Below are 16,537 nucleotides of genomic sequence, written 5' to 3' on the forward strand. Positions count from 1 at the left end.
AATGGAATATTATGGTCATTAAAATGAAAGAGTTAGATATATAGACAGAAATAGAGATAGAGATAGAGATAGAGATAGAAGGATGGCCCTGGTACACTGTGAAGTGAAAATGCAAGTTATGAATTTATATACACACACGCGCGCGCGCGCGTGCGCAAACAAAATCCATATTCTATGAAAGCTGTGTAAAACAAAAACAAAAACAACTCACACCCCCCCCAAAAAACCCAAAACGAAAAAAACAAAACAAAAAAAGCCTCTAGAAATAAATGGTTAGTCTCAGGGTTTAAGGTTTACTTCTGGAGAAGGAGATTAGAGGTATAGGTAAGGGGGCATCCACTTTTTGTTGTATAGACATCTGTGTTACTTGAGTTTTTTTTACAAGAGACATGCACTAATTTTATAAATAAAGAAGCAATGAAGAAAGATAAACAGTAACATTAAATATTTTGCTTTTTTCAAGAAATGGCAAGTTTCCTTTTTTCCTATCAGCAAATTCAAATATTATACCCTGTTTCCCTTTTTGCCCTGCCTACCAGGCAGGAAATCCAGAGTCAATTCTGAAGCATAAAGACCGAAAGACCTAGAATATTTGCCTTTCCCTTTCCCTTTGATCATAGTTATCTAGTTATCTAACTTTTTCCTAAACCTTCCTCAGGCTTGTTTTTCAAAAGAGAGAAGAGGGGGTTATAAAGAAAGAAAACTCTCGGGACACCTGGGTGGCTCAGTCATTGGGCATCTGCCTTCGGCTCAGGGCATGATCCCAGGACTCTGGGATCGAGCCCCGCATTGGGCTCCCTGCTCCGTTGGGAGCCTGCTTCTTTCTCTCGCACTCCCCCTGCTTGTGTTCCCTCTCTCACTGGCTGTCTCTCTCTCTCTGTCAAATAAGTAAATAAATAATATCTTGAAAGAAAGAAAAAGAAAGAAAGAAAGAAAAACTCTGAGCCCCTCACTCTGAGTAGCCCACATTTCTCTGAGTAGCAAACTCTGTAGGGTTGGTGTGGGCTAAATGAAAGATTTTATTTTCTATTTACACTTTATACTCTGATTGTTCTCACCTAGGATCTGAGGGCAAGAATCAGTACGCTTGCAGCTCTAGAGAACACTTGGCTGTACTTTAGGATTTCACCTTGTCTCCAAATTTAAGAGCTGCAAGGACAAGAAGGAGCCTCTTGTGAAGAGCCTTGTCTTTATCCTTGTAGATGGGTGGGAGATCATGGAGGATTTTTAAGCAAAGGAATAACTGGATCTTACCCATGTTTGAAAAAAATAACTGGCAGAGGAAGAAAGTAGATGGGCATGGGGAAAGGCAGAGCTACTCCCTGAGTACCTGTAGAGAGGCTGGACAATTGATGCTTATATGGCCACACCAGTGTGGAAGGATGCATTTATTGGAAGGGACTTTGTACCATGTGTCAGTTATGTCTGGTTGGGTCACTTGGTCTGAACATGGGCCAGTTAGGCATATCGTAGGTCCAGTTAGACTCAAAAAAGGAAAAAGTCAAGTTTCACAGGCTGCAGTCTTAAATTCAGCAAGCCATCTCATAAAGGGGGTTTCATAAGCATTTCAGAGCAAAGACATCCTTGTGGTTAGAAAACAAGCGAAGGCAGCAGTTTTCCCAGGTCCCTTGGCAGTGGCATCTTCATCTGTCGTGAGAGAGGGCTTTCTTTTCCCTCAGCCTGATGAAGATCTGTCTGCCTCACCTTGGAGGTGGGGATGCAGTACTAAGGACACCAGTCTGGGGTCAGACCTAGTTCAGACCTTGATTCTGTCACGTATTAACTGTGTGACCTTGACCTCAGAGCCAGTTTCTTCATTTGTGAGAAGGGTGGTAAAAACACCCATTTCTGTGGGTGCAGGGTAAGATGAGGGAAGGTAGGTTAATTCTAAGAACAAAGTGTGACTTTTATCTTTTATCTTGTTTTTAAATATTCCACTTTGTACCCCTCAAAAGACTTAGGGATGAAGTTGTTATTTACTAGTACAGGTAGTCTGAGGTGTCTGTTTTAGGCCTTTGTATGTTGAATAGCTTGCAGAATTAATAGCTGATCTTCATTCTCCCTTTAGATCTGGGGATAGGGGTCGTGTAGAGGGGTGACAGCCACCTGCCCCTCGACCTCCACTCCCCACATAGTGGAGCATGCCTCTCATTGCTGTCACCCCCAGGAGGTCAGCTCAGCCCTGACTCTGGCAGCAGTCTGGACCTCAAACATACCCCTGGGCCGCCACATCCGCCCAGCCCTGTTGTTTCCTGGCAGTCTTTGGAGGTAATTCCAGGGCTTGGTGAGGCTGGTTCCATCCACCGCTCAAGGTCCACTGGGTCTGTAGGTCATGCCCACCATGGAGCAGGTATCAAAGAAATCAGTGACGCAAAAAAAAAAAAATTACCTAATATTGGTATTATATGTTGGGTTCTATCTCAAATACGTTGGAATCAGGACTTTGCAGTTTAAAATAAAGTCCATGTTAAAACTCCTTCCACCATACCTGACAAATATGGGAGTTCTCATCTCTTTTTCTATCCCCTCCCAGCCCTAGATGCCCCTCAGCTAGACGTGGCAGGATACTTCTCACAGGGGAGGAAGGAAATCATTCAGGTTCTAGTGAACCTGCTTGGCAGGAGGTGGTGTGGGGGTGCAGAGAGGACTGTGGTGCAAGCAAAGTGCCTCAGTTGGTCAGAGTTTATCATGGGATGTCCTTGGCTTGAAAAACAAGCCTGAGGAAGGTTTAGGAAAAAGTTGGATAACTAGAAATAGAAAAAGCAGGATCAAAGGGAAAGGGAAATGCAAGTATTCTAGGTCTTTCAGTCTTTATGCTTCAGAATTGACTCTGAAGGGGTGCCTGGGTGGCGCAGTCGTTAAGCATCTGCCTTCAGCTCAGGGCGTGATCCTGGCGTTCTGGGATCGAGCCCCACATCAGACTCCTCCCCTGGGAGCCTGCTTCTTCCTCTCCCACTCCCCCTGCTTGTGTTCCCTGTCTCGCTGGCTGTCTCTCTGTCAAATAAATAAATAAAATCTTAAAAAAAAAAAAAAAAAGAATCAACTCTGGATTTCCTGCCTGGTAGGCAGGGCAAAAAGGGAACAGGGTATATTATTTGAATTTGCTGATAGAAAAAAGGAAACTTGCCATTTCTTGAAAAAAGCAAAATATTTAATGTTACTGTTTATCTTTCTTCATTGCTTCTTTATTTATAAAATTAGTGCATGTCTCTTGTAAAAAAAAAACTCAAGTAACACAAATGTCTGTACACCTGCAGAGTGTAGTTGTGTGAGTACAAATACACACATGTGTTTGCTGGGAAAAGTGTCAAAGGGATCGGTGACTCAAAAATGTTACCAAAGTAATATTGATATCACAGGTGAGTTATATTTCATATGCATTTGGATCAGGGGCTTCATGCTTAAAATAAACAAGTAGGTAAAAAAAAAAAAAAAGTTCAACTTAAACATACCTCCACCATGCCTGACAAACATAGGGGGGATTTCAGTTCCTTTTTTTTTTTTTTTTTTTAAGATTTTATTTTTAAGTAATCTCTGTACCCAATGTGGGACTTGAATTTACAACCCTGAGATCAAGAGTTGCATGCTCTACTGACTGAGCCAGCTAGGTGCCCCTCAGTTACTTTTCCCTTTTGAAATATCTGTATGGAATAGCCTTCTCAGAGGTCCCCCAGGCCTCAGGTAGATCATTTTTGCCTTTGCTGATGTGTTCTCCTTTAGCACTCTTGGGAATATTTGCTGTACGGAAGCAGATCTTAGTGCTCTTGCTAACAGATGAGGAAAATGGGGAAGACTGTACATTTACAGACCTTAACCACATGCCAGGCACCTTTTAAACTGTGTCTTTTTAGATCCCTGTGCTTTTAATCCCATTTCACATATGAAGAAACTGAGGGAAAAGAGATCAAATAACTTGCCCAAAGTTAGAGCATTTGAATATAGACCTCAAAATTCTTTGGATCCAAAGTCATTATCTTTTTTACTGCACTAGGAATTTCCTGAGGGAAAATTTTTAATAACTGGTGAAATTTGCATTTTAGTGCTAAAATGCTTTTAAACTCCACTCCCTTTGGGGGAAAAAAAGGTATACTATCTCCTAAATCATCAGCATGGAAGATGAAAGCTCTGAACTCCCAATTTCCCCGCACTAGTCTGGGCTTTTCTGGAGTTCCCTCTCTTCATGCTCCAGGTCCATGCTGGAGGTTTGGGACTAAAGGTGGGTGGGCAGGAGAAAGGAGCTTTGGATTGCAGTGGTGAAAGATAAAGCAATTTGACTCTCTGAGAGACAATACATCTTGGACAAAGAATGGTGCAGGTAAACTTGACCCAGCAACAAAATTTGGGTGGCAGGAGGAAAGGAATTCACATGTTAGAGTTTTCCACAAAGGATGGTTTCTCTGGCTGATATCCAAGAATCTCAGAGAAGTGAGTTAGTGGTCTAGTTTAGGTTGGATTTCCCTAAGCCAATCAACTCTAACCTGCATGTGAGATTATGTAGGAACCTGTCAGTCAGCTCCTGAGTGGCCAAGCTGGGGAGCTGCTGGAGAAATGCTGGGCAGGTAATCCCATCAATGTTTCCCACATTGAGCCGCTAGCCAAAGCTATGCCTGCATTTGAAGGTTAGCTGTCACTGCCGTGCTGATGTGCCAGCTCCATCATCAATACATTTGAACACGTAAAAACAAGGTACAGCAAGTTCTAAAAAGGCTGTTCAAAGAAAATGGGGTTATGGGCTGCCTGGCTGTCTCAGTTGGTAAAGCATGTGACTCTTGATCTCAGGGTCATGAGTTCAAGCACCATGTTGGGCCATAGAGCTTACTTTAAAAAAAACAAACCAACCAACCCCCCCCAAAAAGAAAGAAAGAAAGAAAGAAGGTGGTGTTCTGAGTTTAAATGGTAAATTGAATGCATGCATCTAATTTCATTTCTTCCTGAGCACCCTATAGCTACATTGAAGAGATTCTTTACCAAAGATATAAACATACAAGTACAGAGAAAATAGGAGAGATGGTAAGAGCAATGACATTTTGGAAGCTGGAAAGTACATGGACGAGTAGTAAGGATTTAACAACAGGCCCAAGAAAGTTGGTTTCAAACTGTAGAATCTTCAGGATGCTCAGACAGTATCATGTATGCCTAGGTCTGGGGTAAAAAGTAGACCTCAAATAAGGAAGAAAAAGCTACTTGAGAGGCAGTTGCATTCCTAACTGCCTTTTTCCTCTTTACGGTACCAGATAACTATTCTTCCCCCATGCTGACAATCTGGAGGTTTTGTTTCTATAGAGTAAAATAGATGGTCAGAGACTGAGGGATGCCAAGCACAGTTGAGAGCAGGGCTTCTTATTGGAAGGAAAATGAGCTCATACATTCTGACTCTCCAGACTTCTTTGTTCACTTGTATCTCAGCCAGACTCTCCTTCACCAGAGAGGAGACAGGAATAGTCTTTTCTGGGAATCTGACCAGAACAAGAAGAAAATGTAAAAATACTGACTTCAATGTTGAATACTGAAAGAGCCCAGCCAGGTCACCTTAGAATAAAGTTCAAAGTCAGCAAGCCTGTGCACTTGCTGAGTGTTTTAAGCAGTTTTTTACTTCCCCATTATTAATTAAGAGCTGAAAAATAAGAATTATCAGATATCTGAGGACAGTCCCCAACAAAAAAGAAAGAGATCCAAATAAATACAAAAAAAAAAAAAAAAAAAGCAGCAGCATGGAGCAGCAGTAACTATGTAGAGAGGAGAAGACAAAACAAACAAGAATTCCTCTAGCCTCAGATAAGAGAACACTACATATATGAAACAAGAATAAGATGTTATAAGAGAGGAATATTTTTTAAAAGACCTTATTTATTTGTTTGACAGAGAGAGAGAGAGCACAAGCTGGGGGAGCAGCAGGCAGAGGGAGAGAGAGAAGCAGACTCTCTGCCAAACAGAGAGTCCTCCGTGGGGCTCGATCCAGGACCCTGGGATCATGACCCAATCCGAAGGCAGATGCCTAACCAACTGATCCACCCAGGCCCTCCAAGAGAGGAACATTTAGAGAATAAAAAGAGCTCTTAGAAATTAAAGACATAATCATGAAATTAAAAAAACAGAATGGCCAGAATGTGAGAGTGAGAATTTTCTCAGAGAGTAGAGCAGAGTAGACAAAGAGGAAAAAGTAAGAAAATGAAAGAGAGTTCTGTTCTAGAAGGCTTACCATCCAAATAATAAAAGCTCCAGAAAGAGAGAACGACATAAATGAGCAGAGGAAATCACCAATGAAATAATTTAAGAAAATTTCTCTCAACCAAAGAACATGAGTTGTCAGATCAAAAGGGCCTATAGAGTCCCAAGGGCAGTGAATGAAAATAGACCCTCACAATGGCACACCGTAAATTTTCAGAACTCTGGGCCAGGGAATTTATATAAACTTCTAGAGAGGAATAAACAGGTCACATAAAGGGAATTAAGAACCCAAATAACTTCAGACCTCTCCACAGTGACACTATAAATAAGACAAAGGAGCAATATCTTTAAAGTTTTGAAGGAAAATTGTTTCCAGTCTAGAATTTTATACCCAACCAAACCATCAAGCAAGCAGGGCTATTGCATTACACAACTCCAGGGAGCAGCATTCAGAACACAGTGTTGTGTAATAAAGTGGCTTGCATTCAAATATGAGGAGAGAGCAAATACATTTTCAGACATGCAAGTCTCAAAAGCTTATTTCCTATACATTCATACAAAAAGACTACCAGGGAATGTGCTCTCTTAGAATAAGAGAGTAAATTAGGGAAGAGGAAAACATAGCATATAGGCAGGGCTGGCAATGCTGGCATCAACCCATACTGTTGCACAGGTCCCACACATAGAAGGGTCCCATACTTCTTTGATGCTCTGCTGTCACCATCTTCAAATTCTCAATAATTTTTTTTTTTTAAGATTTTATTTATTTATTTGACAGAGAGAGACAGCCAGCCAGCGTGAGAGGGAACACAAGCAGGGGGAGTAGGAGAGGAAGAAGCAGGCTCCCAGTGGAGGAGCCCGACGCGGGGCTCGAACCCAGAACGCTGGGATCACGCCCCGAGCCGAAGGCAGACGCCCAACCGCTGTGCTACCCAGGCGCCCCCAAATTCTCAATAATTTTTTAACAAGGGACTCGTCATTTTCACTTTTCACTGCGCCCCCACAAATTATGTGTTCCAGTCCAGGGTACAAGACACAGGTGATCCAACTCAGGAGGAAGGCAAAGGGAATTCTCATGAAGAGTGAAGGGAGATTCCAGGACAGCTATCAATAGATACAGAGGACAATTATTCCCAGAGAGAAACGTGAGGCTCAAGAGACAGACATGTTGGTGGCTGTCATAACCAAGTTTCCACTGTTATTTTACCCTCTTCTCCAACCTCAAGACAGAATGCTTGAATGAGCCTTGCTTAGATTCTAATCTGTATTATGACCATTTGTTGATAAAGTTCTCACTCTTGTTTCCATGCCTTGCATCCACCTAGGAGTACTCATTTCATCTCACCAAACTTTCTGCTTAACCCTGTATCTGGGAACTGGAGGTAAGGTAGGAAATAGAGAGGATCCCATACCCTCTGACATATTTCTGCCCGACATCAGTATCAGGCTCACCTGGAGGCCTTGCCACATGCCCTGACTGTGCCCTGTGTCTGCTAGGACTAGCTTCCAACCTTGCTCACTGACTTCCCCAAAAAGGGCTCTTTCAGACTCTCAGGGGAGCTGACACTAAGGGATAATATTGCATTTATCCCTGAGCTTTCAATTAATAGTGTAACTCTGATCTTTCTTTATGCAACTACCAAATTTTCAAAACTAAACAATATGTTGTATGGGCATAGAGTCATAGGTGGTAAAACCATAAAGAAATCTGGGAACAATTAACATAAGAGTGTGAACTGGTAGTAACCTCTGGGTGGCCATTGACGGGGATTAAGTGGAGGAAGATGCAGCTGGAGTAGGCTCAGAGGGCTTATGAAGTATTGTTAATATTTTATTCTTAGGCTAGGCTGAACAGTAAGTACATGGGTACTGGGATTCATTCTCCTTTAAACTGTATATTTTAATAAACTCTTATGAATGCATGACACAGTAAAAAAAATAATGGATGTCAATGTCATTATCATAGGATAAATTTAATCAGTGGCCACATTTGGCTTTTGACCTACAAAAATCTACATAGTCCTTTCATCATGGAATTTCAAATAAAAGACCTTAGACCATCTGGTCCAACCTCCTTTTTGTTTGTAACCATTATTATTTTGATTGGCCTTTGATATATCCTCATATATAAATTGCAGTACTTATAAGTTCGTGTTGTTTTCAATGTTTAGTGAATTATTAAACTTTCTACTTGTGTTTCCACCTTTCTCCTTCCCCTGGGTCCTTCATCTTTCTGAAGGGTGTACTCAAGATTTTCTTCATTGTCCTTGATAATTTCATTTTGCTCAGATATATGGTGGGTGGGGATACTAAAGGAGCAAACTGCTTTTTACTATCAATGTTCTCCTGTCTTTACTTGTCCCAGAGAATGTATCCATTTGGCGTTTACTCCATTCAATGCAAAGACGTTAGGGACCTGGAATCTTTCTGCCAAAGTGAGTATGAACTGACTCACTGACATATTTCTCAAGTGATCCATTGGCCCAATGAGTAGCATCCTGGAAGAAGCATGAGTTATTGTTAGTCACAGTTATTCCTTCACCTTTCCTGGAATGCCTTTGAAGGCACCAGGCATCAGCAATATCTATCATCAAATGCTCTTTTGTCTGCAGTTTCTGTGCTTGCATTCAGCTTGTTCGTGGCAGAGAAAGAGTTTTTCTTCATAGGATGATGGCTTTCCTTCTATAAAAGGTATCCACTATTTAGCCCGCCTGCAGAAAGGAAGTTGGCACAGGTTCTGAAGAGCCAATCAATTCCTTAGCTGTTCTTGAACAAGCAACCCTTTCTTGATAGCTGTAGAATTTTACTGCAATTGCAGAAGTTGAGTAACTTGTCAGCTGGTCATTTGTAACCAATAAAACTGAAAAGATTATCCACCTTTATTTGAATTTTGGATAAGTAAACAAGATTGGTGTAATTCTGGAATTGTGTCGTAAGCGCTGGCTGTACTATGGAATTACATCTGGGCCAGATTTTGCTGTAGTTCTTGGCATTCCTGGCATGAAGGAATTAAAAATCTAAGTCAGCATCATACCTATTAATTTGTTAGTTGTTTTCATGGTATAACGAGTAATCTCATGCTGAGCACTGAGATATGAGAGGTATTAAAAGTTATAAAGGTCATAAGGTTATAACTTTTGTTTGCAAAAGATAGAAACTCTGGAACAAGCTTAATAAAAAACAGGGCATTTACTATAATAAGGATACAAGGGCGTCACAGAAGCCAAGGACAGAAATGTGATTTACCCTTAAGAAGGGATTAGAACCAGGAATTAGGACCCATGGTCTCCTTTTCTCAATTCTGCCCCCCTCTGCACATGTATGTCATTTTTCTCCCTCTTAGATTCTTGGTAGAACAAAGCCACTCCTCTGTTGGTTCTATGTTATTCAGGATAGTCTAGGATATGCTGAAGAAAAAATACATCCTAATCCATAATTGTTTTCCTTACTCATGTCGCAATTTTCTATGCAATGGATAGCCCCTCTGCATCTTTTAGCTATGCTGTCTAATCATGTGGCCTCTAAGGCCACTGTGGTGGGGAAACGAAAGTTGAGGGATATGAGGGGTATTTTCAGCAGCCAGCCCTACATGTGGCTTGTCATTTCTGTCCATCTTCCACTGGCCAGAACTTATTCACATGGCTTCATTCTAACTGCAAGGGAAACTGGGAAATGGAGAGGAGCCGATGGATAGTGAGCGCTAGCAATATCAGTTGTATCTCTAGTCAACAGACAACTGAGACCAATTAGTCAAACCCCTGTTTCCTCAGAGTTTCTCTCAGTACAAACTAAATTCCTAGAGAAGAAACTCTGGCCCGGCTTTGGTCAGAAGTCCACTCTGATCCAATATGCTCTGTCTTGGAGAGAGGTTCGTGTTGAACATGACGGTTGCCAAAAACCCACCACTTCCACTATGTGACTCAAATGTAGAAAGGAAGCACAATACTCAGAGTAGGTTCTTCACGTAATCAGTGTCTAGCTATCTGGAGGCATGTTTCGTTTCTGAAGCCTCTGTGAATTAGTCACTCCCTTAAGCTATGTCTCAATAATGATATCTGTATTTTATGGAATTCTTTATTTTAAAGATGAAAATATAGTGAACCTGCTTGGAAGAATTAGGACTAACTGCTTTTCTCTCTAGATAATTGCCTATGAGACCTACCTCTGGAAATAAGACACTTGAGCTGTAAGAGCAGCTACCAGACATATGAGTATGGAAATAGTCCTTCCTGCTCTAGTTGAGAGCTCCTAGAAAACAAACGTAGCCCTGGAGTCCTTCCAACTGGACCCCCACAATAGTCATTAGAGTTGTTTCAAATATTCCCATTCTCTTCTTCAGGATATGTGGTTAAGAGTGCACTTCCTTTCCTTTCTTATAATTAGATGTGGACATGTGACTTAATTTACCCAATGAAATAGAAACAGAAATGACATGTGTCACTTGCAGTCAGAGGCTTTAAGAACCAGTGCATGAGTCACTGTATTTTCTTCTCCCTGCTGAGGAATTATAAAAACATGTGTTGAGATGGAATTGCTCAGCTTGGATCCCCCTGCCTACCCGTGCTGGACATTTAGCATGAGCAAACAATCAACTTTTGGTATGTTGAGCCACTGAGACCTTGGGATTGTTTGTTCCAGTCGACAACCTAGTCCATTCTGTCTGCCACACCTCCATTCACAGCCATCCCTACCACAACAGACCTCCCAGTAGCATGCACACTCTTATGCGGCAATGCTGCTCAAAGCAGGACCCTCTTCCTTCTCTCTGCTGTCCTTGGAAGGGCCAGCTGTATGGTTTCTGCTGGCTTGGCAGTGACTGTGATGCTCGTGTCCATTCGCATGGCCTCTTATTGCAAAAGCCCTGTGAATCATAGGGCCACAGATATTTTCAACTGGAAAAATCTTTGGATGTGGAGGACTACAGATAGATTATATTTGAAATAAATATTTAGGCACTGTTCACTGCTGCCACATTCCAGAAGGAGAGGCTGATTCGCTATGCTCACCACAGACTGCCTGCACAGACTATGCTTTGTTAAAGATTAGATAAAGATGAAGTGCTAAACAGAGAGCAAGGAAGAGGAGGAGGCACGGCCGTGGTCAGCACAAACAAAGCCGGCTTGTCTCACTGTGGCAGCTGTAACGTCCTTCAGAGGCTCCGAACGAACAAGCCACACTTTAGCTCACTTTCTAACAAGCTTTGCTGAAAGCTGTTCTCAGGTCAAATCAAGAATCAGGAAAATCTGATTACTTGTTAAAAGACCAAATTTTCCTTTAGTCATTAAAGATAAGAGAATTAAAGAGATATATGGAGGTAAAGAGGAAATTCTAAGGGCTCCTTCAATACAGGTAGGACTCAGCATTTGACCAAACTGAATTTCTAAAATTTTGGGGTAAAATATTAATGGTACAAGCCAAAGAGTACCTTGACGACACCAGAGGTAACGGCAATGTAATGAAAACTGCCTGCGAGCAGCGAGAAAGGAGCCCTTCAGCTGGGGTCATTGTCCTGAACCTAAGCAGCTTGACTGTGCATCTCCTCCCCGCCATTCCCCATAATGCTTTTTCTTCAACTTGGCCTCGACACTCCCAAATGTTGGTTTTGGAACTCCTCCAAAAAAGGTGTAGCCTCTCCTGTGCATGCTGTTACTGATTCTGGTGATCCGCAGTAGGCCTGTTTTAGGCTCGGGGCCATGGCCAGCCCACAGCCTCTGTGCAGATGAGAAAAGAGGTCCCATCTTCTCTGCAGATGCTGCTGTCAGCCCAGATGTTCAGCCTGGACAGCAGAGCACAGACTAGATCTCGGACTCTACTCACCCTCTTGGCCTGACCCTGAGCCATAAGACCCAAGCTGCATGTCCAAACTCAGCACCCTGGCACCCTGTCTGTTTTCCCACTCTCCTTGAATTCTTTCATTGTCCAGCCTGGGGGCTGCAGTGTACAGAAATTTGAAACTTGACACGGAATTCCCCAAAGAAGCTTAGATGATGATGAGGAGGAGGCAGAGGAGAATTATCATGATAATTATTAGTTATTAGTCATTAGTAATATTATGATTATGAGTTACTATGGCAATTAGGTTTATAGCATGCTCCCAGAAAAGCCAATTTAATGAATAATGCTACTAAATTCTTGTATTAATAATAATGGTTTAAATTTCTGGGAACAAGGGCCACAGGCTCAAAACTCAAATGGAAGGAGAAAGGAGAGCATAAGGAGGAGGAAGAGATGAAGGAGAAGGACCATAGGGAGGAGAATTAATGTCTTTCTTAGGGCACATGTTGAATTAGTGATGGGTGGTTTTTTAACTTCCTTTTTATTACCTCCCCTAGCGTGTCCTGTGCCCCCGCCCACACACACACCCCTACTGTCTTCCAGAAGGTCACCATGCTCTGGAATTATCTACTTTTCTCTCCCCACCAAACAAAATTCTATCTTCCTGGTGCAGCTGGTTTGTAAGAAGGAAAGCAATCTGGTTGAACCAAACCATATTAAGATGAGAATGACAGATGACCACAGTGCTTTCCTAGAAGTTGGGGTTTTTTTCCCCCCTCTTTTAAAAAATATTTGTTATGTTTGTTTTCAAGGGGATGCTTACCAAAAACAAAGCTCATCCCTGGCTGGACATTTGCTCCTGGAAACAGCTCCCCCAAGCTCTTCCTCCTTCCTAGAATTTCTTCTGTCTTTTCCCTGAGGTACTCCTGATTTTCTAGAGGCTCTAATTTTTTCCTACAGTGATTCCCTTGCAGGAGAAGCAGGGACCCTCATGGGGGGTGGGGGAGAGGTGATCTTAGGGAGGGAGGAATAGAGGTTGTGTTCATTTTCTAGTTGGGGACATACATACTACGTCCAAGGCACGTTCTGAGGCAGGCTGAGCACCTTACGTGGATATCCTACATCTATGCCTTGCAGCAGTACACAGTCCAGGTCCTAAACATCTTTGCAGAAAAGGAGTGTTTTCTGTTATGAAACATGCCTGATTAGATCCAAGTCACACATGAATCACTGCAGAAAATGAGAGCCATAGAGTGTGCATGATATTCGTGTCAGTGCCTCCCTCAGCTGACATTGGGTTCCCTGAAATGACTTCATGGTGATTAGCACTGTCTCTAGTGAACACTATGTGCACCAATGATGCCCCCCTTTAAAACAAAGCATGGTGTGGGAAGAGGAGGTTGTATTTTATTGGATCCCCAATTATGCGTGAGTCACTATTACTGGAGGTAAGACTCATTCTTAGAATATTGATTCCACAGTCTATAGAAGTACCAAAAATATAATCTTGAAATCTGAGACAAGGTAAATATATTTATACTATAGAAGAAATGTAGTATATAAATATATCATAAAAATAGTTTAATTTATACTTCAGGACTTCAGGAGGTAATCACTCAAGTTACATATCAAAAGGCTGTAGCTAGAGTTTCACCAGCTTCTTGCCACTGCTTCATTTGCACAAACATAAAAGGAATGTGCTGGTCTTTTGATTTTTATTTTAAAAACAGAAATTGGAAGAACTTGTTGAGAATATTTGATACGACCAAGCTCAAGAACACACAGAGGAATTGTCTCCTTGGCAAAAGTTGGGGTGGGGATGGGCTTAGTCAGCACCCTGGGCACTCAGCACTCTTCAGAGAGACCAGTACCCGAGGGCTGCTTGGTGGGAGGGATGCACAACGTCATTAGTCCCTGGGGGTAAACAAAGGGCGCCTTCAATGGCTATTTTGTTTTCTGCTTCGTCAAAGAACAAGGATAAAGAGTATGCTACTCATGATTAATTCTGGAGAAAAAAATTCCATGCAACTAGAATTTTTTCCAAGATTTGAGACAAAACAATATTTTCAACCCATATCAAAACCCGCTCTGGAAAACTGATATTGTGCACTGTGGAGAGTGCTTAGGAGAATGTGCTATTTGTTCTCATCCTTTTCCAGGCTTGGTCCTCATGGCAAACTTCAAGGCCAACAAAAGACAAAGGCAGAGGCAAGGCTACCTCTGGACAAATGGTGAGTGGGCAGCATGGATGGAGCACAGAAGGGATTGAGGGGTGAGAAGTGGTGGTTGGTCACCAATTATAAGCTGTAAGACTCTGAGTGAGTCATTTAACCTTATAGATCTGTTTCCCCATCTGTAAAATGGGTGATAGGACTAGATCAGGGGTCCCAAACTTCTCTGTGAAGCCTTTTCTGATTGTTCAGGTTATATTTCTACTTCCTTTTTGATACATCATTTTAAACTCCCTAACTGTCGCATTCTCTTAGACATAATTCTTATTTAATACATACAGATGTGTATTTTATCAACAACTGTAGAATTTCAGTTCTGGAATATGTAGATTGCACATCACTCCTTCCATGGATAGCTGGGAAAGAGAGAAATGGAGGTTGAAAGTAGAGAGGAACTAAAGCAGAGACAAAGTAAAGATTTTTGAAATGAAAGATTGGGCAGGACCAAGGAAAACTAGCAGTAATAATCCAGGGCTTCGGAAGCACTTCCTGTGGTTTCAGTGGGGAGAGTAGGGGGAGAAATGCATGTGCCTGGCATGAAGTTAAAATGGGCAGATCCAGGACTGCAAAACTCTGGGTATTGGTGGGGGATTAGTTCTCAAAAGTTTTTTCTCAAGCCTTCAACATTTCTTGAGAATCCAGATATTTTAGGAGGCAGAGACCAGGAGCTGGGAGTCAAACTTCCTCCTGGGTTTAGTTCCCCCCGAAAAGCAGAACGTGAAGCAAGGATTTTAAGGCAAGCTGTTTGTTTAGATGTCACTCTAAGAGGTCAATACAAAGTGTTAGTGAACACATTACTGCTATGGTCAGCTAGGGTCTAATCCTTCTGGAGACCTCTGAGACACTGCATGGCCCCCATCTTGAGTCATTCCAACTAAAAGGTGAGAACTGGTGCATTTTTCTACCAACTCTCTTTTGCTCCTGGAGGGGTTACATCTCTAACCCTTCCAGCCTGTCCCTGACCAAGTCTGCTTCTGCCGCTGGAAGAAGCCCTCAGGCAAAGTCACAGATATGTGTTAGGAAGCCCTTGATGTATAAGGAATAGAGACAGGATATTAGTGTGTCTGATAGAAACCACTAGGTCATAAAATAAGACCTTGAACATTCAGAGAAGGACCAACCCCAGAAAGAATTCTTCTCGCTATGGATATTTTAAAGCAAGCCTACAAAATGATTTATAAATATCTTAATGAAACTGCAGGGGAAAAAGGTCCTGAAAGGTATCTTGCTAGTGAGTATGAAATGGTAAAGGTTTAAATATATCCATGTCGTAGTCATGATTACTAAGGTAAAATGTATAAAGTCATATTTATTTTAGTATAAAAGAACATAATCCTAATGGCTTTCAGAGGCTTATTTCAAGTATCATTTCCCCTAACATGATTTCTGTTATATGGATTTAAGTTCTTGAACCATAGGTCTTCTGCCTCAGAGTTCTTAAGAACATGGTCTCCATGGTTGAGGAGTGACCATGTGTACAGCCTTTTTTATTTCATTTATTTGTATATTCAACCCCATTAGAAACTACATTTTCTATAGTAATGCGGCTCTCTGAACCTTTCATAGCACTGAGAACTTCTTTAAACATAGTATTTCTTCAATAATCTTGATGCCTTTCTAAATTTTTTAAATATTTGCACAGTTGTATTCCCAAAATCATTAGGGAAATGACATTAATTTGTTTGTTTGTTTTAGAGAGGGGAGAGGGGCAGAGGGAGAGAGAGAGAGAATCTTAAGCAGACCCCATGCCCAGCATGGAGCCTGATGTAGGGCTTGATCTCACAACCCTGAGATCATGACCTGAGCCAAAATCAAGAGTTGAACACTTAAATGACTGAGCCACCCAGGCACCCTGCAATGATATAAATATGTAAGGGAAAATATGTTTTGATGACAAATGGTCAAAGATATGAACATTTCACATAAGAGGATAGAGTTTCACACAAGAACAGTAAACAGATGTGAAACATATCAAGCCCCTGTAATAACTTGAGTTGATGAAATCTGTCATTTGGTCTGGCCAGAGCCCTTCTGTTTAGACCCCTACCTTGGGGTTAATGCTTTTCCTTCCCCTCCAGATAAATGACTCTGACTGGGACCACCGGTTACAGTGGCCAAACTCCCTGGCCACAGTTGATGGGTTTAGGAGTGAGCAACTGACCCAAGCCAGGCCAATAAGACTCCTTTCCTGGGAATGTGGAGTTGATAAAGACATGCAGTCACTGTCAAAGGGAGCCTGTGAGCTCCCAGCGGCAGGGGGGTGGGGGGATGGGGGGGTGGGATGGGTTGTGGAAGCCAGGTTGAAAAATGAAACTAAGGCACGGACAACAGCATATGGCAGAGACAGAGGAAGGAAGCAAGCA

General features: G+C 42.0%; 1 protein-coding gene across 1 annotated transcript in view; it reads left to right on the plus strand.

Moving 5' to 3' along the window:
* LOC123785973 (uncharacterized) overlaps positions 1-16,537 on the plus strand; it is a 176,709-nt gene that overhangs the window by 133,861 nt on the left and 26,311 nt on the right. Inside the window, exon 6 of the mRNA XM_087863907.1 lies at positions 14,103-14,174. Coding sequence (XP_087720033.1) covers positions 14,103-14,174 — 72 coding nt within the window. The remainder of the gene's footprint in view (positions 1-14,102; positions 14,175-16,537) is intronic.

This window comes from Ursus americanus, chromosome 7 (assembly GCF_024610735.1).
Source record: "Ursus americanus isolate L20-20 chromosome 7, mUrsAme1.1.p, whole genome shotgun sequence".
Lineage (NCBI taxonomy): Eukaryota > Metazoa > Chordata > Mammalia > Carnivora > Ursidae > Ursus > Ursus americanus.